Source organism: Engystomops pustulosus, chromosome 3 (assembly GCF_040894005.1).
Source record: "Engystomops pustulosus chromosome 3, aEngPut4.maternal, whole genome shotgun sequence".
In the NCBI taxonomy this organism is placed as follows: Eukaryota; Metazoa; Chordata; class Amphibia; order Anura; family Leptodactylidae; genus Engystomops; species Engystomops pustulosus.
Genome location: NC_092413.1, coordinates 21640503 through 21666878, shown reverse-complemented (window position 1 = coordinate 21666878; position 26376 = coordinate 21640503). Strand labels below are relative to the sequence as shown.

The 26376-nt window shown below is 42.6% G+C and overlaps 1 protein-coding gene across 2 annotated transcripts in view; it reads left to right on the top strand.

Moving 5' to 3' along the window:
- THADA (THADA armadillo repeat containing) overlaps positions 1 to 26376 on the top strand; it is a 354225-nt gene that overhangs the window by 82687 nt on the left and 245162 nt on the right. For both annotated transcript variants that reach the window (XM_072140258.1, XM_072140259.1), the window contains exons 23-25: positions 5464 to 5596; positions 18184 to 18306; positions 24568 to 24690. In XM_072140258.1, the coding sequence (XP_071996359.1) occupies positions 5464 to 5596; positions 18184 to 18306; positions 24568 to 24690 (379 nt within the window). The remainder of the gene's footprint in view (positions 1 to 5463; positions 5597 to 18183; positions 18307 to 24567; positions 24691 to 26376) is intronic.

Below are 26376 nucleotides of genomic sequence, written 5' to 3'. Positions count from 1 at the left end.
CTTTGACACTGACTGTAGCAGAACACCAGGAATCGGACCTCCATTTCACCAAAATCTGCTGACAGAGCGAGATCTACTAATGTTATATTCTCCCCGCTCCACATGAACGAGCACAAAGATTATCACGTTTTATAATATCCAGGTGTGTCTGGCATAAAACCCGATGTGCCGTGTCTGACACATCCCTCCGCACCGCTCGGGCCATTCACTAGCTTGTTGCATTAGGCTCAAGTGTCTAAGCTTAGATATTAGGCAAGTTCTGGGAAGACGTCTCCAAGAATTAAAATGAAGAATGGGGTAACAAGAAACCAATTTATGTTGGACTTGAAGTTTCAGGCAGCGGCTTGTACTGGCAGGAAAGGGCTTAAGCGTAAAGCTGTCTAAGTATAAAGGCTTTGGTCCTGTGGTTTAACCGCGTAGCATGAAGTCCTATTCATTCCTATGGGCTCTTCATGGACCTGAAACGGTTAAACCCGACAGCTTTGTGCAGAAAAGTTGCTGTCTCACCAGACACAGAAGGAGGATTCTTTCGCCGGCCTCTTATGTAATCGCTGATTTTGTTTTCTCTATATTGTGGTTTTACAAAAGGCAAGTTCATTGTAACGTTCCAGCCCCAAGCAAACTCCGGAGGAATCTGCCGGCTTTGAGATACTCCAAACGTTCTCCTTTGTCTGTTTTCCATTTGGCGTGTACCAGATGAACTCGTTGTCATAAGTCCTCAATGTCAGTGCCATCGTAGAGTGCTGGAAATAAAGGAGGAGATGCCTGACGTACTGAACTCGTGCTAATGACCCTTCTGTCTCATTGTTCTTCTACAAATTAATAGTCGGTAATTGTTGGCCGTTCTAGGTTAGGTTCATCGCTACAGAAATTTCCATAACATTCTGTTTGTATGTAGAGAAAACAGATACCACGTGTAGTAGAGCCACAACCACGAGTTTGCCAATGACACCTTAGTCTCAGACTGCATTCAGACTGCCGCAATGACTGCCCAATGACGGCCGCTATGCGCTCCCCACAGACGGCAATGGACGCACAGCGCCCTACAGGAGCGGTACGGTGCCGCACACATGCGGCAACGTACCGCTCCGTACCTGGGAAAAAGATAGGACATGTGCTATCTTTTCCCGTATTACGGCGCCATACATCCCTATGGACAGGGGCGGGGGTGAGCAGCGCCTCCTCTCCCCGTGCTGCCGTGTGCCCGTCGTGCTACGATACGGCAGGCAACGGCAGTGTGAATGTAGCCTTAAAGGTAAACTTGAGATGTTATTGTTAAGTGGGGGGGGAGTGGGGTTCCTCCCCATGTCGTTACTACTGGCTTCCGCAGAACCCCTAAGACCACCATTCATATTAGATTGTCGAACAATTGTCCAACATCTAACTCTCCCTACTCCAGTGGTGGCACTCAGAGCCCTCTCTGTGGGCACCCAGGTTATCACCAGAGATGACTCCACGTATCTTCCTGCAGTCCCATATAGCCCAGGACTTGATGTGCACAGAGTTATATTAAAGTGACAGCTCTACCTGGGACTACTGGAGGAGTGGGAAGGTGCGGACAGATCTGGATTATCATTGTAGCTCCTGCTCCGGCCCTGACAATTCTTCCTGTTTATGGGACCCTGGAGGGAAGCTACAATGATCATCCAAATTTCTCCCATTTTCTGCTTTATTGGTGTCCTCAGGGGCTGGTATGAATGAAAGCTGTGACAGAGCAGGGAGTGTAAATCACAAATTAAATTTCTATGTTGGCACTTTGCAATAAATAAGTGGGTGTTGATTGTAGTTTGGGCCCTCTGTCTCTAAATGGTTCGCCATCGCTGCCCTACTCTGTCTGAAAGCTGAATTGTAGAAAGAGCCACTTGTAGAGTCCTCCGTCTCGTCTTATCTCCCCATCATGGAGCCATTGAATTCCCATTTGCCTCGTGTTCCCCAGATTTCTGTTGTCAGGAAGGAGGCGAGTGGCCCCAATTGTCCAGTCAAGAAAATGTGGCTCTGAATCTATATGGGAGCCTTGTAAGTGTTGTCCAGTCATAAGATATGATCCCCTATCCACAGGATGGGGCATAAATTGCTGTTTGGTGGGGTCCCCCATGGAAGATAGAATCTATCCACAAATTCTAACTTGTTTCGGGGGAAAACCCCATCATTGTAGCCATGACTGTGTGGAAATGGACCATGATGGTTTCCAATGACTTGGAAAGGATGGATCAGATTTCTGTTGGAGATTATTGATGTTGGTTTCTCTTTGTCTAGACTTTCATTGTCTCTTAATGGCAAGAATAGTCAAATCTGTAGCAGTTTTCTTACTCTTTCTAACAAGACTAACAAAAATTTAAATTTTTCTAACCGGTCTGAATAAATGTATATTTAATGGCTGTAAAGAACCCCATAAGTTCTCTGATCTCCCTTACATTGTATCCTGTTACTCCTGGTCGTAAACATGTAAATATGGAAAGCAGTCCCCGTGACTTGTGGATTTAGGGTGAAACGCTTGTTACTCCAGCTGCCTAATGGAAGATGTAACTAAAGATAGCCCCCTTCACGGTAGACCGTGGATATGTTTTCAATGGCTGGAAAGGCAAGTCCAATGAAGATCAAATGTCAACATGTCACGGACCCCCAACCAGCCCTCCCCCGTCGGAGCGCACCACGTCTGGGAGAAGGTCTGATCAGGCAGATTTCCTTTTTGTCGAGCGAGAAACTTGTTTCCAATTACGTATACATTGCAAATTGATTCTAAGTCAATATTACCGGGAGGAAATTAAATTAGCAGTTTGGAAATTACATTTAAACAAATTTTCGTAAACCCCCCCCCCCCCCGGGCCGGAGACCGATTTATGGATTGTGGCAGCGAGTATTTGAGTTGGTATAACGTGATATATTATGTTTATGTTATATGATTTTATTACAGATTAGTTATTATAGAATTATGCAGAAGAACTTTTCTATAGCATGAAGTTTTTTTTTGTGTGCATTTGTTCTTATAAATTTGGGCTTGCAACATGAATAATGTATGTAAGACCTTCTTAAAGGGGCCGTACCAAATTTGATTGATATTCCTTATAGCGGCCTGATTGGTAGGAGCCTGGTTCTCACTAATTGATGTCGAGTGTGCGTCCTACCGCTCCATTCAATACTAAGGGAGTGTCGGGAATTGCGTTGTACATGGTTTGGGTATGAATGGGACTGCCATTCATTGTTAATGAGTGAAGCCTAATGAGGGATGCACACCGCGGAAAGGCAAAGGGACGTTTCGCTTGATCTGGTGCCTGTTCACACATGCTGCTAGATCGTTGGACTGTCTTCTGTTTTTTGGTCTTGGAGAGGGTGGTGCTGTAGGGCGGCATGATGGCTGAGTGGGTAGAACTTCTGCCTTGCAGCGCTGAGGGGCTGGTTTCTAATCCCACCCAGGTCAACAACTGCAAAGAATTTGTTTGTTCTCTCTGTGTTTGCGTGGGTTTCCTCCGGGTCCTCTAGTTTCCTTCCACACTCCAAAACATACTAATAGGATGATTAGATTGTGAGCCCCATTGGGGACAGGGACTGATTTGGCAAGCTCTGTGCAGTGCTGCGTAATCTGCGTGCGCTATATAAATAAAGGATTATTATTATTATTATTATTATTATTATTATCTTTTTGTCTTGATTGACTAGTATATGCTACTATATGTTTCAAATGTATAGGGCCTTGCACAATTTACTTTTATGGATCTTCTGAAATAACCACAGTCCCATAAAAGAAAATGTGAGTGCACGTGGGCACTTGCAGGCTCAAGTTGTTATCATTGTGGAATCCATCAATCAGAGACCCCAAGATCACTCATTCATCCCTTATCCTAGTAGAAATCCCCTTTAACCCTTTGCCGTATCATGACGTACTGGTACGTCATGTGCGGCAGCGGGTGTATGAATTAGACTCATGGGCTTAGCCCTCTTTATACACAATGGGTGTTTGCTGCATAAAGTAGCACATTCCCACCGCTAACACCCGTGATCGGTGCTGCCACCAATTGTGGGTGTTAACCATTTTAATGCCACCTCCCCCCAGAGATGATCTGTTGCTGTGACAGCCGGGAGTCTATGTGAAATCCCAGGCCTACCATTCGGATCTGTAACAGTTTGCTGGTGGAACACTCTAAGGCTGCATTTACACGAATGTATGGGGGACATATATACGGCGTATAAACGTCCCCCATACACTTCTATGGGCTCACGGCCCTGTACGGGAGCGGTACGGTGCAGCACACGTGCGCTCCTCTCCGCAGCGCTGATGTATGCCCGCCGTACATCGTGTGAATGTAGCCTAAAACTGTGAGCACTTGCAGGCAGTGCCCTCACTCCTATTGTTCCATATGACTGTTTGTGCTCTGTAATGTATTATTATATTTGTATATGTCCCCTATGATTTGTAAAGCTACGGAATATGATGGGGCTATAGAAACAAAGATTATTATATTATTATTATTATTATTATTAATTATGATGCATTTATCTAAAATATCCTGTTGTTATCGTGGTATGTCGTGTTATCGTGCTACATGTCATGTAAAATTTTCCAAATTCTCAACATAATTTCTGCACCAGGCTGCTCAGGATGAACACTGGGATATTAAAGGGGTTGTCCACTTTCAGCAAATAGTTGATATTGTTTGTGTAATGAAGACATACAATTTTCCAATGTACTTTCTGTATCAATTCCTCACGATTTTTTTAGATCTCTGCTTGCTGTCCTGCTATAGAAAGCTTCTATGTTTACTTCTAGTGTATTAAAAAAAAAAAAAAAAACTTTCCATGGTCATGTGATGGAATCGCAGGTGCATGAGCCGTTAATTAACATCTCTAATTACTCTCTGTGATTAATAAGGGCTCGTGCACCTGTGTGACATCACATGACCATGGGCAGATTTCTAGCCACTGGAAGTGAACATAGAAGGTTTCTATAGACTGACAGCAAGCAGAGATCTAGAAAATCGTGAGGAATTGATACAGGAAGTATATTGGAAAATTGGATATTTTTTCTTTCCTCAAATTATATCAATTATTTGTTAAAAGTGGACAACCCCTTTAAATATACATATTTATATATTTATATAGAACATAATATTATCATTAGTCGTCCATCTGCGAGGCCTCCTGGCGGCATAATGAATATAAAGTCTTGTGTATCCAGGGAGAGCGCGTGTTTATCTGCCATCTCCTGCTCCTGGCTTATATATCATACACACATTCAGTATTTGGGGGTGTTATTAATGACTGGTGTATAGATTATGTTATGGGATGTATGTTCTATAATTGTATCCAGTATTCCGGGAAAGTTCCCTATATGTGATTGAGGTCTGGCTGTGAATGGTTTGATTGTTTAGGGTCCTGCTCCCTGTGTGCGTTTGAAGTGGTATAGCGTGGTTTTAATAAAACCTGGTGCCCTGCGTGACCCCCTGTAACTCGTTTTGATTCTTTCAGATGCGAGGAGGAGAGCCTGCGCTGCCTACCGCGCCAATGGTTATGCAACGTCTTGGAGGAAATTAAATCTAGCGATCCGTCTTCTAGGCTCTGTGCAACCCGGCGCAGCGCTGGAATTCCTTTCTACATACAGGTACTGAGCGCGCCACCTATTTTACTCCAGACAATCTACTTCTCGTAAAAAAAATTAAATGTAATGCATTTTCTCCAGAGCAGAGGGGGAAACCTATGTCTTAAAGGGGTTGTCCAAAGTATTCCATTCCGGTTCTGTAGATAACAGACCTGCAATCCTCATGTGATTTGAAAGATGAGATTCTTATCTTTAATACGACACCTTGTTTTTATCTTGGTACTACAGGAAAGCTGCTTCTGAAGCGATTCCCCTCCTGCTGCCTCTAAACTTGACTTGACTTCCCGAAAAATGACTCTTCTCTGCTCATTTTCATATGATTTTGAAAAGATTTTTTATAGACAAGATTTCACATAAAATATGGAATTATTTAAAAATACCTGAGGGGGCTGCTAGTTTAATGATGTAAAATCTGGTGACATGTTCCCTTTAATAGAAATCTATCATTAAAATTCATTATGAAAAACCAGAGACACTTGCTCATAGACCCAGGCACAGTGACAGCAGTAATCTTCTTATATTTGTTATCCATGGCCTTCTTCCTTCTAAAATTGACTTAAAAAATTATGCTAATGAGTTTGAAGTGCTATAGAAATGTTACAAAGGCCCTCTGTGCTCTGGCTTCACAAGTTGTTGTTACACTGTGCAGCAGCATGTCTCTGTCTCACCCTCCCCAATGCGCTTTCTGCTCAGCAGCAATGATCACACAGGGGGAGGCGGAAATGCTCCTTCATAATGTCAGAACAGCCTAGAAGTTCTCTGTGGGGGTGTTACCTTAGCCACTCCATGCTGTAGCATCACAGGCTGTTACACTGTGCAGAGGAGCACTTTCCACCCTCCCACTGTGTGCTGAAACTTCACCTGCTACCATGAGATTACAACTGGCAAACGGAGGAGAAATAGTGCTGATCAAGAGGGGAGGGAAGGGAGACGTGCTCCTGTACAGTGTAACACCGTTTGAATAGCCGGCAAAGAGGGGTTCTGGTAACACTTCCCATAGCACTTCTGGATTTTTCATTTAATTTTATAAGGTGATTTTAGAAGGAAGCAGGCCACGGATAACAAATATAACAATATTATCACAATCACTGTCCATGGATATATGACTAAGTTTGATAACTAGCTGTGTGGGCCCAACTGATGGGGATCCCTGACCGATCATGAAAACAGGACCCTCGATAGAATAGGGATCCCATTCTCACTGATGGGAGGAGCGTGCATGCTTCTGTTCCATTCAGTTGTATTGGAATGATGGAAATCCCATGCTGCCATGGATAGTGAATGGAGCAGCAGGGATTATCCTCGTTTTGACACTCCTCCCATCAGTGAGCACAGGATGCGTATTCTCTGGGGAGCTTGTGGTCCCGTTCTCATTATCGGTGGGGATCCCAGCATCTTGTCATCAGCTTTCACGCCTTCAGGTAGGGTATGAAACATCCTTTCTATCATCCCCTCTTTTATGTTAAAACTGACCGGTTGACCTATTTCGCCTACAAAGTCTGTGAACAGTCTTTCTCGGCCTTAGTGATACTTGAGATACCATGATCTATAGCGCTAAGAACCGTTGTGCTGGTGCCAGTTTAAAGACATGACTCGCAACATTATACTTCTGTATGCTGTACAGCCCATAAAAGACATAGGAACTACTATTCCCATCTTAAAAATGACACCAGAAGCAGGTTTTTTGTGCTATAGAGTGCTTATATGCAGATAATTTTGTAAATTAAGTAAAGTAGCAAGTTTTAACATTAGAGGATATTTTATACTAGTTTATACCAATCTAGAGTCTGGGTGCTTTTATGAAATGAATCTGTAGCTTGCTAATTTTTTTATTTTTTATTTTTTGGAAGGGTGAGAATCGGCAATATAGATCTTAGACGTATCTCTGGTTTCAGGTTCTGGAGAATTACATCCCAGAAGGTTAGGACCTTTAATGAGCGCTCCTCTTACTATAACCGTATGTGACAACAGCTTTGTGAGAGTGTTTGCCCAGTTGATTTTCATTTCGGGATATCGTATTCACTTTGCGCTGTGATGATAATAATTGGAGCGCGGCCATAATCGTTGCCCTATACTTAGGTTTCATAGCGGGCTGGCAGCTAATCTTCCATCACACATGTGTGACCTGCAGCTTGTGTTCCCATGTTGAACCTCTTTTCCTTCATTTTATAGGCGGCTATTATCTCATATTATGCTATTATTTACATTGAACTCATTTTTTCCTTAAACTCGTTTCAGACAACTGAAGGGGAGGTCAATGTTTGTAGACGTTCACATTTTCAGTATAAAAAAACAAAAAAAAAAAATCCCCATCAGGACTTTGATGGCTTATTGGCTTATTATGTTCGCATGCAGTTTCTGCATTGAAAATGATCTTTTTATTCATCGTCAACTTATTCTGTAGCTCTTTAACAACTATAGGCTACATATAGACGTGATTATACTCAACAGCTCAAATATTAGGAGAGAAGGTCTTGCCCGACAAGAGATTACAGAAATGAGTGGACCCAATCGTAAGGTTTCGGGTGGGGTTCGAGTGCGCCCCCCTGGTCCATCACAGCTACGGCTAGCAGCCAGAGGTGTCAATTTGCCGGATTGGCTGTTCGGCTTATAAGGCCTCCTTAAGCCTTCCATAAAAGCCCAGACAATGCCTTTAAGGCTGGGTTCACATCGCGTTTACACTAAGGGTATACGTCGGGAAAGCACCCGACATATAAGCTTGGTTGTTTCCTCCGTCTGACCACTATTCCTCCCGTACGCCAAAAAATGTAGGATGGAGAGACGTAGCAAGCTACCTCTGAGCGACATATGCACTTAGTGTAGGCAATGGACGGCTATGGGGAGCGGATGCAGCGTATTGCGTCTCTTCCCCACAGCCCCGACACCTGCATACGTCGGTCAGCAGGAGGGAGGAACCCGGTCATGTCGCTTTTGTCCATATTAGGGGAGTGACATCACTGGGGAAACGCCCCATTCATCGGCAGCACTACTACAATGTACACTACTCCCTCCACATCCAGGGGGAGTTGTTGTCCGCAGGCGGCGACGTATCCCACTGTATGAGCATACAGCAGGATATGTCTGTGCCATATATTGTCAGGACCTGTCGGAAATCTCCTGAGGTGGCCTTACAACGTATGGCACAAAACGTCTTTCCCTACTGCTGGGAGACGTAGACTTTCAGTGAAGATAATAGAATTTTATGGGGAGCATATGCACCGCATTGTATCCCGGAGCCCCAGCCGCTGAGTGGCTACGTCACTCAGAAGGAGGGAGGACACCGGTGATGTCCATATAAGGACAGTGACATCACTGGAAACACCCTGTACATCGGCAGCAGCCAATCCCCAGCTGATGCCCGTTGATCACTGTCCCCCCTGGTTGTCCCCAGGTGGCATATCCAATGTGTCCCAACCATGTATGGCACAAAATCTGATGTGAACCCAGCCTAACTTGTTGCATAATACCAAAACGATACAAAAAACGGACAAAAAAAACCACAATGTACCATGTTCTCTGGTGGAACTTTCAATGATATTTAATACGATTTGAATACTAAAGCCATTAAGCCAGGTCCCACCATCCCACTTAATACCCAAACTTTAAGCAGTTTTGGCCCCTTGACATCTTTTAGGACCTCACTCTATAAATAAATCCAAAATTCTTTATTATCAAGAAAAAGTCTTTGCTGTTACTGTAGCTTGTGATTGAGGTATCTAGGTGCAAGGGGCATTTGACCCGTTGCTAAAATGATACATTTTGCCTTCTTTGACCCTACAGCCGGGTCCCTGATAAGGAATTTGAGAACTTTATGTCTATTCATTGTGAGACATGGTCCTGCGTGCCCAAACCTTCTGCCCGAGATAAGGCACAACAAAGACTTTTGGTTGCATTAAACAAGGATTTATTGTTTCAATTAAAACCTAAAGTTTCTGGCTGCCAAACAGAATCCTATCTGGGTAAGGGGAGATGCTATTCTAGGCATCGTAAGAGTGGAATCCGCCAAGGTCGGGAACTTTTCTCACCATCAACACTCCTGCTGCAGCGACGTGTGACAATGGATTGTAAGTTCCCCGCTCCAGCTGCATTTTTTAAACTATCACTTTATTGTTTTGCTTGCTAACCACCATGTAACAGCTGTATCCGTTATTCTGCTTTTTTTTGTGGAAATCTTGAATTTCAACTTTTTTTTTTGCAACTTTAAGAATTTTGGATTGATAAAGTGAGCAATAAAAAACTTGATCTAAAGCGTACCTCACTTTTGGTACCCTCACATCCCCCAAGAGAATTGAGGACATAATGGTAAAGTGATGCAACCCTTTAAAACTTTTTGCATCCCGAGCTTTAGAAGCTTCCACATAAACAAAGTCATTTTGGGGATTGTGCTTTTTAGGATCCACATTATAAGTAATAATAATCCTTTATTTATATAGCGCACACAGATTATGCAGCGCTGCACAGAACTTGCCAAATCGGTCCACGTCCCCAATGGGGCTCACAATCCAATCAACCTACCAGTGTGTTTTGGAGTGTGGGAGGAAACTGGAGGACCCGGAGGAAACCCACACAAACACCGAGCGAACATACAAACTCTTTGCAGATGTTGACCCTGGGACATGTACCCAGGTCCCCAGCGCTGTAATACTCGCCTCTGAGCCACCGTCCTGCGTTCATTGAAATTTGCAGTTATCCACCCACACTCCAAACCATTAAAATCATTAATGTAGAGGTCAATACTAAGCTTCAGACTAGACTATAGACTCAAGTTTAAAGGGATTGTCCAATTATAGAAAACATTTACAGGATAAGTATACGACCTTAATAGGGTCACCCATATTATACTGTGATAAAGTTTCCTGTTTGCTGCCAGGTGGTGCCCCCAGTGTACTCCCCCCCCCACCTCTCCCCTCCATCATATTTAAGATACATGTACCTTTATAGAGTTTTTATTGCTTTTTGGTCAGTTTGTGTAGTTTTTTGTTAAGCCAAAGTTATTTGTGTATTTAGAAGGATTAAAAAAATTAAGTACACTTTATCCTCCCCCCCCCCCCCTCCCCTGTTTTTGGTTAAAAAAACTCCAGCAAAAACATCGGAAAAAAATACACCTGTGGCTTTCTTGCCCCATTATTGATATCTTTTATCTTCATGTCCATTGGGTAGTGCAGTGTCTTTTATAAACTTTTTTTTTTCCGATCCAAGTTTGTGTCGTAGTAGCGGATAACAAGAGAGCCAAGGATACTCGTTCCCGGCTGAGCTACTACATGCCACATAACAGAAGTTGCCTTAACATTTATGATACAAGGCTACGGCTACCGGCTACTCGAGCCCGTGGAGGTAGAAAGGGTGCAACTAGAACATCCAAGGAACGCACTATTGAGGCCGATTGAATGTTTCGAAACACTGCAACAGAAGATTAATAGGGGTGCAAAAAGTAGAGGCACAATCGGTGGTTATTTTTTTCCAATTTTTTTTTTGGATAACATAGTTCTACGAAGCTTTTCAACTTCAAGACCAAGCAGGGTCATCTAAGATCTCTTCTTCTAGCCAATGATCTTGATGGCTTTCTTACGGCCATACTACAAAATGTAAAATAACGCTAATTGAGCTGCATCTTATGTTTCCATTTTGGTGGCAAAATCCCAACATACCCCCCCTACAAGCCAAACCCAAAGCTTGGAATTGACGGCTCCATTGTTTCCAGGGCCAAAAGTGACTTCATTTATTTGCCGTGCTGTGACTTGCGCTGGCGCTTGTCTGTGTATCATGGCATCATATCCTAAACCAACAGGGTGCTAATGTTTAGCGGGAGAACAGGTATTTGTTCATACAGCACTTTATAAGATTTTTTATTTGCTTAGTTAACACTTTCTATTATATAACGGCATAAAATGCTATCTGGCATGTCCCGTTTCCTGTTATGAAAGATTTCCTTTTGAAGGCTTCACGTCTACAGCTGAGCTTATAACTTAGCTGCGGATCGAGAAGGAGTGAAAGAAGGACTGAGAATGTAAACCATTGCTTTTGTTAACCCGTGCTTGGGTTTACACGGTGAAACATTGGGGCTCATTTACTAAGGGACCAAATCGCAAATTTTTGGTCAGCTTTCCCAAATATTTCCGATTTGCGCCGAATTCAACCCGCTATCGGATTGTGGCGCATCGGCGCCGGCTTTCACGTGACAGAAATCCGGGGGGCGTGGCCTTCGGAAAACCCGACGGATTCGAAAAAAACGCGGAATTTAAAAATAAATATGTGTCGCAAGATCAGCACTCACATACAACGGGACGAAGAAGGTGAACTGCGGCGGACCTCGGCGCAGCAGCGACACCTGCTGGATATCGGGCGACCTTAGTGAATCCCCGGCAAGCACCAAATCAATGTCGGACAACGTGCTGCGGGATCGCGAATGGACCTATTGTTTTTACCTGTTCGTTATGGAGCCATATTGCAACGGGGCAGGTTTTTGAGTTTTGTGAGATCGGGAAAATGTAATTATTGTCGATAGTTTGTTTTATGTAGATGACCATAAACATTCACTTGACCCTAAAATACACATTTTTTTTTCAAAGTATCCCTTTTTCATTGGTCTTACAGTAGTTTCTTAAAATTAAAAATTAGCGTTGCAGATTCATGGAATATAAAAACATGAAAGAGGACCTTTCACCACCTCCATCAACTCCGAATTTTGGCTCATTCAATAGGTGCTCCTCGACTGATTCTGGCCTCCACCGTTTCCTAGAAAACGAATGTCATTATTTTTAGACTTCTACTGTCAAAGGGGCGGAGCCCAGGACCACACAATGTAGAACCTAGTTAGCAAATTGGGTACAGAAACTACCCTTTAGCTATACTAACTAATTGGGTTTTCCTCTACCAAATGGTTTTTTCCAGCGCTGGGCAGATATCCTGGTCCTGATCTTCTGGCAGTCGAGTGCGGAACATATTGACACTGATTGTATACGAAAATTCTAACTAGCCCAGAATCAGAGGCAAATGCTTATTAAAGGCATGGTTAAAGGGGTTGACTGCATCATTTCTAAGAGTGATTCTCTTAAAAAAAAAATTCTATTATTCTAGGAACATCAGCCAGGGCAAGAGGAACTCTGCAAGTGTTCACTTTCCCTATAGCGCTCCCAAGGGATAGATGATGACATACACATTTCACATTAAAATGAAATGTCGTATGTTGCTCTGCCATGAAGATGAGAATCCTGAAAGTTGAACCCCAAAATGACAGAGTAAGCTGAACAATGACGGATCTAGATCGGAGGAGAAAGAATTGCAATGGCTTCCTCTGTGTGTAGTAGTTGTCCCAGCTCACTCGCTGTTGTAATAAACTTCATTGAGAGAGGCATCTACAATGGTAGCGTAGTCCTCTGCTGCCTTTGGTTCTGTAAACTTCTGATCGGCGAGTGTGCCAGGTGTTGCACCTCACCTAACAACCTCCTATGAAGAAGTCATTGATAGTGAACCTGTCAGCAGGATCACACATTTTAAACTAATGATACGTTACCGTAGCCTTTTTAATATTGTTCCCAATTTGATTTTATAATGAAAATTAATGGTTCCACTCACTTTTAAAAGTTGATAGGTTTACCTAGATCCCTGGCAGCAAACTGCATTGAGTCACGGGGTTGTTGGAGTCCATTGAGTCCATCATCATCATTATCTCCTCTGCTCTGCTGGCTCTTCTTTCCTCCCTCCTACAGTTGTGAGCTGATCTAGATTTACACGGAGCACAGGGTCAGCTAATGGCTGCATGAGGGATGGAGAGATCTAGCAAAGCAGAGAGCAGATTTACTTGGAGCACAGGGTCAGCTAACAGTTGCATGAAGGAGAAAGGGAGAGAGCAGATAATTATGATGATATCAACTTTGTAACAGATGCTCTGTGACTCAATGCTGTTTGCCCGAAGGGAGCCAGGTAAATTTTATATACTTTGACAAGTGAATGATAACCGCAATGTTAATGGTAAAAGCAGATTAGCAGAATTAATACTATCATTAAAGGACAAATATCACCAGATCAAGGATTGTAAACCAAACATATAGACATACTGATGTGTGCCCCCTCTGGCAGGATCTGCTCTTCTTTTAGCTTCTTATGCCCTTGTTTTTAAGAAAAACTCCTATGGAGCTCGGAGCCCCCTCAGGCTCATTTGCATAATTTAAACACCTTTTTTTTTCTTAAAAACAAGGGCATAAGAAGCTAAAAGAAGAGCAGATCCTGCCAAAGGGGGCACACATCAGTATGTCGGTGTGCTTGGTTTACAATCCTTCATCCTGGTGGTAGATGTCAACAGTGAAAATGTGTGTGACCCAGCTGACAGGTTCCCTTTAAGCCTAGAAAATCCCTTCAAACTTTGAGCATAGTAGATCTGAAATATGTTATGGTTGAAGTCTGCAGCCTATCATGAATCTGTGGGTCCACATGACTGTGAGCAGGGTTCTGATCCAGAGATATTCATCTCCTCTTGGTCCCTTTAAGTAGGTCAGCTTGTTTATTTGGTTCTCGTACAACTTCTCGATTGAGCGGCTTTACGAGTTCATTGACTTTGAGACAAGGCGGCCATTGTACTTGTATACGCTGGAGAATCGAAATAAGAAAATCAAAGGGCATCTGATCTAGGGAAGTGATAGAACATGCAGATTGTCACGTACTGTACATAGAGGATCTGTGGATGTTATTTGGCTGTTCTGATTCTTCTGGTCAGGGATATTCAATCATTGTTGACTTGTAGGTTACAGATTTTGATTTTTTCCTGTATCTTTATAAATACACATTTGGAATATGATCAAAAATATATGTTACTGCTTGTGGAATCAGAGTAGGAATCAATGAATCTCTCGTTATTATATAGGTTCTTATCTCAAGGAGAAACCAAGGATTTCTTGGATTGTTGGCAGATCCCACCAACAATAGGGGGGTCCACTAATAAAGTACTGTAATGTTTTCTCACCCATCAAAGATTTCATGGCCTAGCGTAGTGCAAAGATGTTTGGGTTCTACCCATCTTCCCATTGTTGTGATGTTTTTCAACTCCTGCAGGTTTGTTGCTGGACATGGTTGTATTATTTAAAGACGACCTGTCACCTCTAAAAACTGTACTAGGAGCTTCTTACTAAAGTAAGCAACTCCTAGTGCTACAACAGACGCCGGAGTGTTACACTGCTAGCGTTATCGGAAAGCTCCGATAACGCTAACAAACACTGCAGCGGTGTACAATAGAAAAAGCTGGACCGCGCTGTAAGCGGTCGGGCGTATCCATGAGGGGGCAGTATAGGGGCGGATACTGCAGCGTAAAGATCAGCAGTCACCACCGGCCTATGGAGTAGGAGGGCGGTCCGGAGGAGAGGCACTGCCTCGGACCACCCCTTCATAAATAAGCCTCATAAATAAGTGTAACACTGCGGCGTCCGTTGTAGCACTAGGAGCTGCTTACTTTAGTTTTTAGAGGTGACCTCTATAAATTGACCATAGGTTCCGTTTATAAATTGTAACAAAGTTGCATGACGCACAAGTGGACTCTGTTGTATGTATAGCAATGTGAAAGATGATTCACACTAAGAAAATATTGGACATTGTACATTTGCGCATGCCCCGTCTTTTGTTTTCGTGGTGAGTTTCCGAATTGAGAATTGGCCAACAATCGGCAGACAAATGCATAGGTGAGACTAAGGGAATAGCTATCAGCAGAATGAGCAAGCAGCAGGCAATCATTGAAGGTTTACAGACAGGTGACTTTGATAAAAAATCTTCAGTTTCCCCACACTACTACCACATTGAAAATGGAAGGGGCTGTTACAACTTTAAAGGGAGTTTACCCTCTCCCCAACCTTTATGATCTGCCGGCTGCAAGTTGTAATGAAATGCAGTGTGATTCCAAAAATACCTTCGGAATATCTCAGAATCCGCATTATAGAAATGGAAATTTTAATTTGGTGTGTTTTACGCGTTATGAACCAAACATACCTTGAGAATGCTGTAGCTACACTGATGCAGACACATATCTTGTTATCACATATCACATATCTTATGCCTGAGCTGTTTTTGCGGAAAAAATTGTTATATAATGATGATAATGAGGCTCTATCGCTTCTGTGGCTGCCTCAGCGCTTCTTCTCTTACCCTAATTATGCACTGCTCCAGCCTTGTGCTGCCCAGCATAAGCCGAGAATACATCATCACTGTGTTGTCCCTGACAGGCAGAAGTCATCAATCGCTGCACCATCCCCCAGCTGCTGTCTGAGTCTTCCAGCTCGGCTTGATTAGTCCTGTCTGGAAAGTTAAGGCAGCTCTTTTATGTATAGAAGCCAGTCTGCACCCAGCTTTCCCAAGGTCCTGAATTTTAGAATTGTTTTTTGAGCAAAACCACTCGGTTCAGGGATTAATCAAGATATGTTTCTGCATCAGTGTAGCTACCGGATTCTCAAGGTATGTTTGGTTCACAATGCGTAAAAACAAATGGTAGATTTCCTTTAATGAGGAAGTTGATGCACCCAGATGCTGAGGGACACACCAACTGCCTGATTAGCATATGGATTAAACTGGGAATATCGTAGACATGGCATAAAGATATGTTTGAAATTATAGTGCTTTTTTGTTTTACAACATACTCTCAGCAAATTTCAATTATTTGGGGAGTTGGTAGAATGCCATTAACCTCTTCAGGACCAGGCCAATTTCAGTTTTTGCATTTCCATTTTTCAGTTCTGCGAAGCCATAACTTTTTTATATTTCCATTTACAGAGATGTTTGAGATCTTGTTATCTGCAGGACAACTTGTACTTAATAGTGGCTTCATTTTATATTCTGTGTAATCTAAGCTGGATCACCATAATCTGCTGCCCATAACATTTTATACTTAAAGGACACCTGTCATCAGGTCTCTGCCACTTGTCCTGTCACTACTACCTGTTGGAGCAGCTCACAAGGATCCCATCCCAGCCTTTATCTAGTTATTTCATACATTATTCATTGTAAAATCATCTATTTTTTTATCATGTAAATGAGGCTGGTCACATGGTCAGAGGCAGTGATGTCACCCCTGTTACCCCTCCCCTCTTCTCCCCCTGCTCATGTCTGTGTGTAATGTATAGTAAAGCATGGCTAGTGTGTTTGCTGCATCTGCTGACATGCTGCATCCTCCTAATATACAGAGACACAGACATCAGCTACACATGAATCTGACATGTTCTGCTATAACATGGCTGCCTGGAGCTGCTGTATCTCTCCTATACACACACACGCACACACAGGCTGCAGGGGGCGTGGCCACCAGCACCAGGAAGCACACCATTATACAGCCTCACATCATTATACAGGCTGTCAGTCATGCACTGGGGGTGTGGCTGTGCCTCCCACTCATGAATAGAGTGGACAGCTTGAATATGCTAATGCTTCATTGGACATTTCACAGGTCATTTGCATACAGCTTTAGGACCTCATTGCTTAGGTTTACAGGCATGTAGAGGGACAATGAAGGGATAGAGGCAATGCTCTCTAATGGCAGTTTATGAAAATATATTTAGTTTAGGGGGTTATTTTGCATGACGGGTTCTCTTTAAGTAATTGAGCTGTTTAAAAATGTACCATAATTTGATAATATTTTGATAACTGTATTACCTCTATGCCACTTTATATCCCTTTGAATTTACATATTTATGGGTCATAAAATGGTAGAAAAGTTAAGTTTTTTTATATATCGAAGGTTTCTTCCGTTTACCGTATGAGATAATTCTTTTTATAGTTTGATAGTTTAAGCTTTTTGGGACATGGAGATACACTGTATCATGTATATCAGGATTTTATTCATTTTTATTTATATTTTTATATGTTCTCCAAGAGGCTTCCAGCTCTCATGGCAATCAAAGACCCCTGAAAATGTCACAAGGGTTGCAAATTGGCCGCAACATGGTGGATGGCCCATGTCCCATTTGAAGCTACTGTTTACGTGTAATGGTTGGTTTTAACCACGGCACCCAACCAGTTAACTGCCGCGATTGTCATCAGTGCAGATCACAGCAGTTAGCGGCAAGTGTCTGCTGTATAATACAGTCATGGAGGCATCTGAGTGCCTGTGTCATCGTCATTATCTTCTAACTGCTCTCACCGCTCTCCCTTCTCCCTCCCCCCTCGCTCATGATGGTTTGAGCTGACTCAATGTTGCAAGTGCATATCTGTCAACTAACTTAATTAGGAGGGAGAGCAGTGAGGAGATAACGATGATGACACTGCTAGATTCAGTCTTATAGCAGACGTCCCTATGACTCGGTCCGATTGCCTGACAGGGAGCCAGGTAAACTTTTATCAACTTTTAAAGTGAGTTAAGCCAGTGATTTAATTATAAAAGTAGGTTGAGAATTGGTATCAAAAAGTCTATGGGAATCTGTCATTAGGTGAAAATGTGAAATCCTGATGACAGGTAGCTAACGATCACAGTGCAGTTCTTTCACATTCTGCCCTTGAAAATTGAAGAATGTGCTATTGGTTGTGATAACTGTGGGCAACATGAAGGTTTTTAACAGGAAAAATTTTAAGCATACCCCCCAATATTAATGTTTTTTTCCCTTTTTTTCCCCTCTGTACAGGCCCTGCTGGCTTCTGAACCCAAGAACAGCAAAGCGGGCCTCCTGAAGATGACTATGAAGGAATTAATAAGCTTGGCCATGCCGTCGAGTGACTCGAGTGGAAATACCAGCACAATCCCTCAGGTGACGGTGATATTACGCAGGCTCGGGGCCTCTTTCAACAAAGGGCATAATATAGAATTTTACAGCTGTAACTGTGGTTACTGACAATCCATTGCAAAATCACAGAGCAGACCCAAGGTTTGATCCCAGAAGTCAATGCACCAGCTCCAAGAATGACAGAAAAATTAATTTTTACACCAGCGCCATCCAACTGGCAGACCCCTCTCCGGATACGGCCTATGGGGGTTTGGAATAATTTCTGGCCGCACAGTTTTACTGAATGACATCATTTTTCCCCCCTTATAAATAGGTTTTTGTCTTACCCCTATGTTTTGATAAAATAATATGGCTTTTTTTTACTAAGATGAAATGTCTGGGATTTCTTTTAAGGTAATGTTTTGGTGTCTCTGTAAATATGGCTTCTTTGATGTTCTGCTGCTTTTTATATTTCAAAGATTTTTTTTTTTTGTTAACCCCTATTTTGATAACGATAAGTATGATAAATAATAATATTCGCATACCTAATATAATGAACAAAAGCAAAAGAAATATAGTTTTCAGTGCAATTTCAGCCTGAAATCTCTGCAAAGTAAAGCGGGATGGGCTCTGGGCACCCAATTCTTCTTAGCTCCCTCGGTGGACTGGTGGACTCGGCTCTGGTTGACTTGGGACCGGTTCTTTGTTGGCTTCTCCAAGCTGAGGATTTCTCTATGAGTGGTTTCTTACTATGGTTAAGTGTGATGGGCTTTGGCACCTAATTCTTCTTGGCTCCATCAAAGGGACGGTTGACTGGGCTCCAGATCCTTTAGGTTCTTGGCCAGATCCTCTAAGCTGAGGATTGCTCTATGAGTGGTTTCTTACCAAAGTGAAGTTGGATAGGCTTCGGTACCCAAATGCTTCTTGGCTCCCTCATTGAGACTGGTGGACTAGGCTCTGAATGCTTAGGGACTGGTTGTTGGCTGGTTCCTCCAAGCTGTAGTTTGCCCTATGAGTGGTTTCCTACCAAAATGATGCGGGGTAGGCTTCAGCACCCTTTTCTTCATGGCTTCCTCACAGGGACTTCTGAATTGGACTCTGATCTTATCTGGCTCCTCTAAGCTGAGGATTTCTCTGAGTGGTTTCCTACCAAAGTGAAGCAGGATAGGCTTTGGTACACAATTCTTCTTAGCTCCATCAACAAGACTGGTGGACTGGGCTCCGGATGTTTTGGAACCGGTTCTTGGTTGGATTCTTCAAGCTGTGAATTATCCTATGAGTGTTTTTTTTTTACAAAAATGAAGCGGGATAAGTTTCGGCATCCAATTCTTCATGGCTCCATCCCAGGGACTACTGAACTGGACTCTAGATGCTTTGGGACTGGTACTTGGCTTACTCCTCCAAGTGGTTTCCTGCCGGTTGGATGTGCTGTTCTCCTTAGGCCTTCTTCTTGAAAGAGAGTCAGCCTCTCGTAATGAAAGTTTGGAGGTCAATAAAAACGGATTAGTGCCGTGGGAAGGGAGACTGATTGATCATCAATATCAGATTTTGATTGACCCCCACCCTATGGTTTGTTGATCACATGGCATCACATGGGTAGAGCTATAATGCTAAGCACAACCACTATACAAAGTACAGCACTGTGTTTCTAAAGGAGTGAAGAAGCCGGAACACCTTTCTGAATGCTATGGTCTTTTTGAACATTGGACTCTGACCCAACCACTATGATATAGATGGGTGTTAGTCCTCATAAGCCCTTTAAGTTGGTCGGCCAACCTCTGAGATCTCCGGGATGAAGCTGTCCTGTGGTTTCTGGCACACCAGTTGACATAGGCACCACTGGCAGGGTCAGTACTCCTGGAGTTTTGCCCAACTAGATCTAACGGAGTGATATTATATTGCTCTTCTCAAAGACTTGATGTCTGCCATGACATCATGGATGACATCTCTGAGCATGCTATTTAATCTTCTGAACCTCAGAGAGAATATTAGGAAATACTCTAAGGAAAGCTGTGCAGATCTTGTGAGTGGAGACCTCACAGATTGCATTTATTATAATTCTTAAAACAAAGACCCAAATTGTCTAGCTTGGTCTAATAGTTGATGGTGTAAGCCTGATAGCCCTATGATGCACCTGATTTATGCCAGTGGTGCACACTAGTGCTCCTTATACCAGAACCTTAGTAAATATTGGCAAAATGATGACTACCCTTTAAGCGTATGCGGGGTGACACAGGGTTGACTTGCATAAGTGAGTTTTGGGAAGCCCAGTTGTTGTGATCGGCGGAGGTCTATTGTGGATAAGGGGTAACAGTAATACTTAGTACAACCCCTTTAATCATGAAGTATGACTGCCCACTAGTAAGGGGGTGAATTGCAGGAGGTGCGGCTGCAACCGTGGCCAGAATCCTTAAAGGACCCATTAGGTGTCTATTCCCCATGAGACTGGTACTATCAACAAAATCTTTTGGTTAGGGGACCTGGTGCTTCAAGTTACTCCTATGGTTACAGGACATGTAAAGGAAATTTTCCATCAAAATCCATCATGACAAACCAGGGACACTTAATCGTATATCCAGGCACCGTGACTGTGGTAATCTACTATCTTTTATCCCTGGCCTCCTTCTTTCTAAAATCAGCTTGTAAAATTATGCTAACCAGTCAAAAGGCCTCTGTCAGAACCCCTTTCCAAATTCTGGATTCATAGACTGTTACATTGTGCATGGGCACCTCCCTTTCCCATTGTGTCACATTACAGTAGGCCGGACGGACATTGGGAAGGAGACAATGTAACAGCCTGTGAAGCTACAGCATCGAGGGGCTCTGGTGACAACCCCCAGAGTACTTCTGGCTTCTTAGCATAGATTTAAAAGTGCCCCTGGTTTATCCTGATGGATTTTGATGTAAGATTTCGTCTAAACCAAAGAGGAAGCTGGAATTTACTTATGTTCCATGTTATATCAAACAGCTTCACTATTGTGACAGGTTCCCTTTAAGGATATATTCACCTAAACCATAATTCTACTATCTACTTTTCTACTTTTCTCTTATTTTATGTCCAAAGCAGCTGTTTTTTTTTTTTTTATTTAGATGTGAATTATTTTCTTTTTTTATTTCTTTTTAAACCTTGGCCTATCAGACTGGTATATTCCAGAACAGCTGCTTGGATATGACCCGCTCGGCCTTGGCCCTTAGACGGTCTTTTGGGACAGATAAGGACATGATGTTTGCTGCTATTGTGTTTTCTTATTGTTTTTTTTATGTTGCCTCTCCTTGTAATTTAGTTTATTTGTAGTTTATTTCCTTTTGATGACACTTGCCAGGACTTGCACAGCACCCCCTATTTTGCAACCTATTGACATTGATCTTACCATACTTTTGCTGCCAAGATCCAGTTTTTAAAGGAAAGGTGTCACCATTTTTTGTTTAAATTCAAATGGCAAGATATAATTATTTTTATTTCTGTCCTTGATTGTGGTGGCTTCTACCTTTTCTGAGCTCTCAAAACGGCACTTTAGTGATAAAGCAGTAGCCTCTTCATCAGTAGTGATGTAATGATAGGTCAGTGTTATCTATATAGAGGAAATTGTACAGGGAGGAGCAGATAAGCTGTGACATCATCTATAGTCAGTAGTGATGTAATGATGGGTCAGTGTTATCTATATAGAGGTCATTGTACAGGGAGGAGGAGGAGATAAGCTGTGACATCATCTATAGTCAGTAGTGATGTAATGATGGGTCAGTGTTATCTATATAGAGGTCATTGTACAGGGAAGGGGAGGAGATAAGCTGTGACATCATCTATTGTCAGTAGTGATGTAATGATAGGTCAGTGTTATCTATATAGAGGAAATTGTACAGGGAGGAGGAGATAAGCTGTGACATCATCTATAGTCAGTAGTGATGTAATGATGGGTCAGTGTTATCTATATAGAGCCCATTGTGCAGGGAGGGGGAGGAGATAAGCTGTGACATCATCTATTGTCAGTAGTGATGTAATGATGGGTCAGTGTTATCTATATAGAGCCCATTGTGCAGGGAGGGGGAGGAGATAAGCTGTGACATCATCTATTGTCAGTAGTGATGTAATGATGGGTCAGTGTTATCTATATAGAGGTCATTGTACAGGGAGGGGGAGGAGATAAGCTGTGACATCATCTATTGTCAGTAGTGATGTAATGATGGGTCAGTGTTATCTGTATAGAGTTCATTGTACAGGGAGGGGGAGGAGATAAGCTGTGACATCATCTATTGTCAGTAGTGATGTAATGATGGGTCAGTGTTATCTATATAGAGGTCATTGTACAGGAAGGGGGAGGAGATAAGCTGTGACATCATCTATTGTCAGTAGTGATGTAATGATGGGTCAGTGTTATCTGTATAGAGTTCATTGTACAGGGAGGGGGAGGAGATAAGCTGTGACATCATCTATTGTCAGTAGTGATGTAATGATAGGTCAGTGTTATCTATATAGAGCCCATTGTGCAGGGAGGGGGAGGAGATAAGCTGTGACATCATCTATTGTCAGTAGTGATGTAATGATGGGTCAGTGTTATCTATATAGAGGTCATTGTACAGGGAGGGGGAGGAGATAAGCTGTGACATCATCTATTGTCAGTAGTGATGTAATGATGGGTCAGTGTTATCTGTATAGAGTTCATTGTACAGGGAGGGGGAGGAGATAAGCTGTGACATCATCTATTGTCAGTAGTGATGTAATGATGGGTCAGTGTTATCTATATAGAGGTCATTGTACAGGAAGGGGGAGGAGATAAGCTGTGACATCATCTATTGTCAGTAGTGATGTAATGATGGGTCAGTGTTATCTGTATAGAGTTCATTGTACAGGGAGGGGGAGGAGATAAGCTGTGACATCATCTATTGTCAGTAGTGATGTAATGATGGGTCAGTGTTAGGTATATAGAGGTCATTGTACAGGGAGGGGGAGGAGATGAGGTCTCTGAATCCCTTTTAGACATTTAGTTGTGTGTGACCGATCCTCTAGCGGGTTAATCCGCTTTATTGAAGACACATTGTCATTTGCATGTTAATCTATTCGACCATCTTGAAGCAAGATCTCACTTTCTGCAAACCGCAGCGAAAATCGAAAACATATTTAGGGAGTTTTTCTTTCTTGGAGACTTGTGATGTGTTTACCCGTGTGTATTTATGCTTTAAGCATGTTTGATCGGTTATGTCTACATCTGTTATTCTCTTTTCAGCCCTTTCATATGACTTTTTTTTTTTTTTTGGAAACTGTACAATTCCCTATTGAGTCTTGTTTAAAAAAAAATCTGATAAATATCCTGGTCACATGGTTCAATTTTTTTTTTCCCTCTTAACTTACACGAGCGTCTGGAATATTTCCCAGAACCACCTGAGGCTTTTTAGTTTTGCATCTTAAACGTCCTGACAGCACATTCGGGGGAGGGCGGGGGGGGGGAATTTCGATTTGATTTATGTTAATTAAATGGATGTATATATTACCCTTGCAGGTAAGGTAGAGCATTAGGTAATCATGATGAGGGTCCTGTAATAAGGTAATAATAAATTATGACTTTGAAGCTAGCAATTATTTATTAACAAGATCCCGTGGCCCGGATCCAAGCGGTGATTCAGCGGGAAGGGATGTGCATATGTGATTTAACCAAAAACACTTGTTATTCAATTAGAAGACCTTGCATCACGGCGTTACAGTCATTTGCGCCTACCTGCATCCATAAAATCGGCCTCTTTCATTGGTTGTCTAGACATGAAGTTGACTCGCTAAGCATAAAATATTGCATAACAATTTTTATAGGAAATATTTCCCTGATCGTTTGCGTTACGACACCGGCCTTGGGTCGTCTTGCATTTGCGATGAAAATCTCTTAAAGGGTAATTACAGAAATGCCAACTAGCATACGCCCGCCATATACATTCATGTGCAGGGGGCCTTAGTCTGATCCTGTAGCCATATTCTTCTTCCTCTATCTTATATTTGTTTAAATTCTACTTAAAAAAAAATGAGGTTACACATGGTAGAGATTATGATTAAAAAAAATGGAATATGGTTAGGGCTAAACTACACAGTGTGCGTTTTGTAGTCTGTTGGCATGGCAACACATTGGTTTACATAGAGGCTGTAGACATTTTGTAGTGATTTTTTTCACTTTCAGAGTTTCTTTTAGCTGACATATTTTCCTTGTGCTCTACACAAAAAACATTGAAGGGTGAAGCCTATATGGATACATTGCAACAAAACTTCAGCCCATCCACAGCATTTAATTCACTGCTTTAATTCTGTTTTGTCTCGTTCCCTCACAGGTTCACGCTTTAAATATTTTGAGAGCGGTTTTCCGGGACACACGTCTGGGTGAGAACATCATTCCCTATGTAGCAGAGGGAACCCAAGCTGCAATTCTTGGATTTACTTCACCCGTCTGGGCAGTAAGTGTCCATCTTCTATCTGTCTATGTAATTTATATTACAGCTCGACATGTAAATGAGTTGCATTTTCTGTCTATGATTAATACAATTCACTGACAAAATGAATATTACTTGTTTTCATAGTTTTTCACGTTTTATAGCAGTTTTCCCCTCTGCATGCTCTGGTGTAATCCTCAGTTGTCTCAGTGTCGGTGGATGGAGACCGTCTTCTGTGATGTCTCCAATGCACCACACACATAAAGTAGAGGAGAATCTGCGTCAGGGTCCTGGGTCCCTCTCACTCATGGGCAATGGCTGCAGTATGTGGGATATCATAGAGAAGCACTGAAAATGGATAAATAATTACTGAGCTGTGTTTAAATTGCGTTTACGAACACAATTCAAGTGCAACAGGGACGGGCTATTCCTGATTACAAGAGTTTAGGTCTAAACACATTTGAAATTATGACAAGCTATTCCCTCTTGCATTTCTGAACACAGTGTGTGAACACGGCCATAGGCCTAATGGACACCATTTTTTGGGGTAACCTTACAGCTGTCATTGAGGTCGATTGTGCATGGTCACGGTATGTTGAGTGTGCGCTGTCCAAACCGGTTGGCCGTGCCACCGAGATTTATTCCTGCTCCGATTTCCGTTAGAGCCACTCCGCTTCCTTTGGGGATGGAAGGGGTGAAGAGCGCTCAACCCTCCTATCTCCAATTGGCTGAAATGGACTGTGAACTTGTTGCCAGTTGTACCCTAGCCTTGGGGTACATTCACATAAACGAGTGCCCACCCGGCCTAAAGAACATGTCAGTGCGCTAGAGATGAGGAGGGATAAGCGCCTCTCACCCCTCCCCTCTCCATAGAGCAACGCAGGACCGGCAACATAACACGGCGGAATAAAGCACAAGCCCTATATTTTGTTTTCCACGGCCACTATGCCGTGAGGCAACATGTGATCACTGCACATTGCCCGGGCGCCATAGGCATCAATGGGGAACGATATCTGGCCGTAAATGGTGCGTCCGGGTATTGGTCCCCATTATGTGAATGTACCTTAAGGGTGATATAGACACTCGTAAGTTCCAATAATCCAGTTATCCTGTTCTTTATTCCCTCCACTTTCCATAGACTTCTATGTCATTTTTAGTAGACTTCTGTGTAATTCGAAATTTCAATGTAAATTGAGGTCCGTTTAGGCTGCGTACGAGGCTGACATAATGGAAGTGTTTGCGATCATTCATCCCTTATGGCAATGAGTGGGGTAAATGGACGGGATCTGTTCTGTGAGTCGTAGTTATACTTTTTACATTTGCCTACTTTTGGAAATGTCGAGGTTCCCTCTATTAATATACACCTGAACATATTATTTGTGTTTTTGTTGTGTTGATTGTTTTTGTATTTTATTGATTGCATGATCTTGTTTTGCAACCCCAGAAAGTAAACTTTTTTTTTTGCCAAGGGAAGGGGGGTTTATAGAAGAGCTGCATCGAAAGGGTTAATCTGAGCGGTGGAGGCCTCGCCCGTCCCAAGGTTAAATCTCAGCACGGTTTGCTAGTTGTTATGCACCGCAGTTCAGCAAATAATCTCGCTCGGGGAGTGCATAGGGAGCGGAACGGTGCATGTTTGACTAGCAGCTCCACTCACCTTCATACACTCGTAACATCTGTTGCACATAAAATCTTTATGCTCCCAAGACCTTA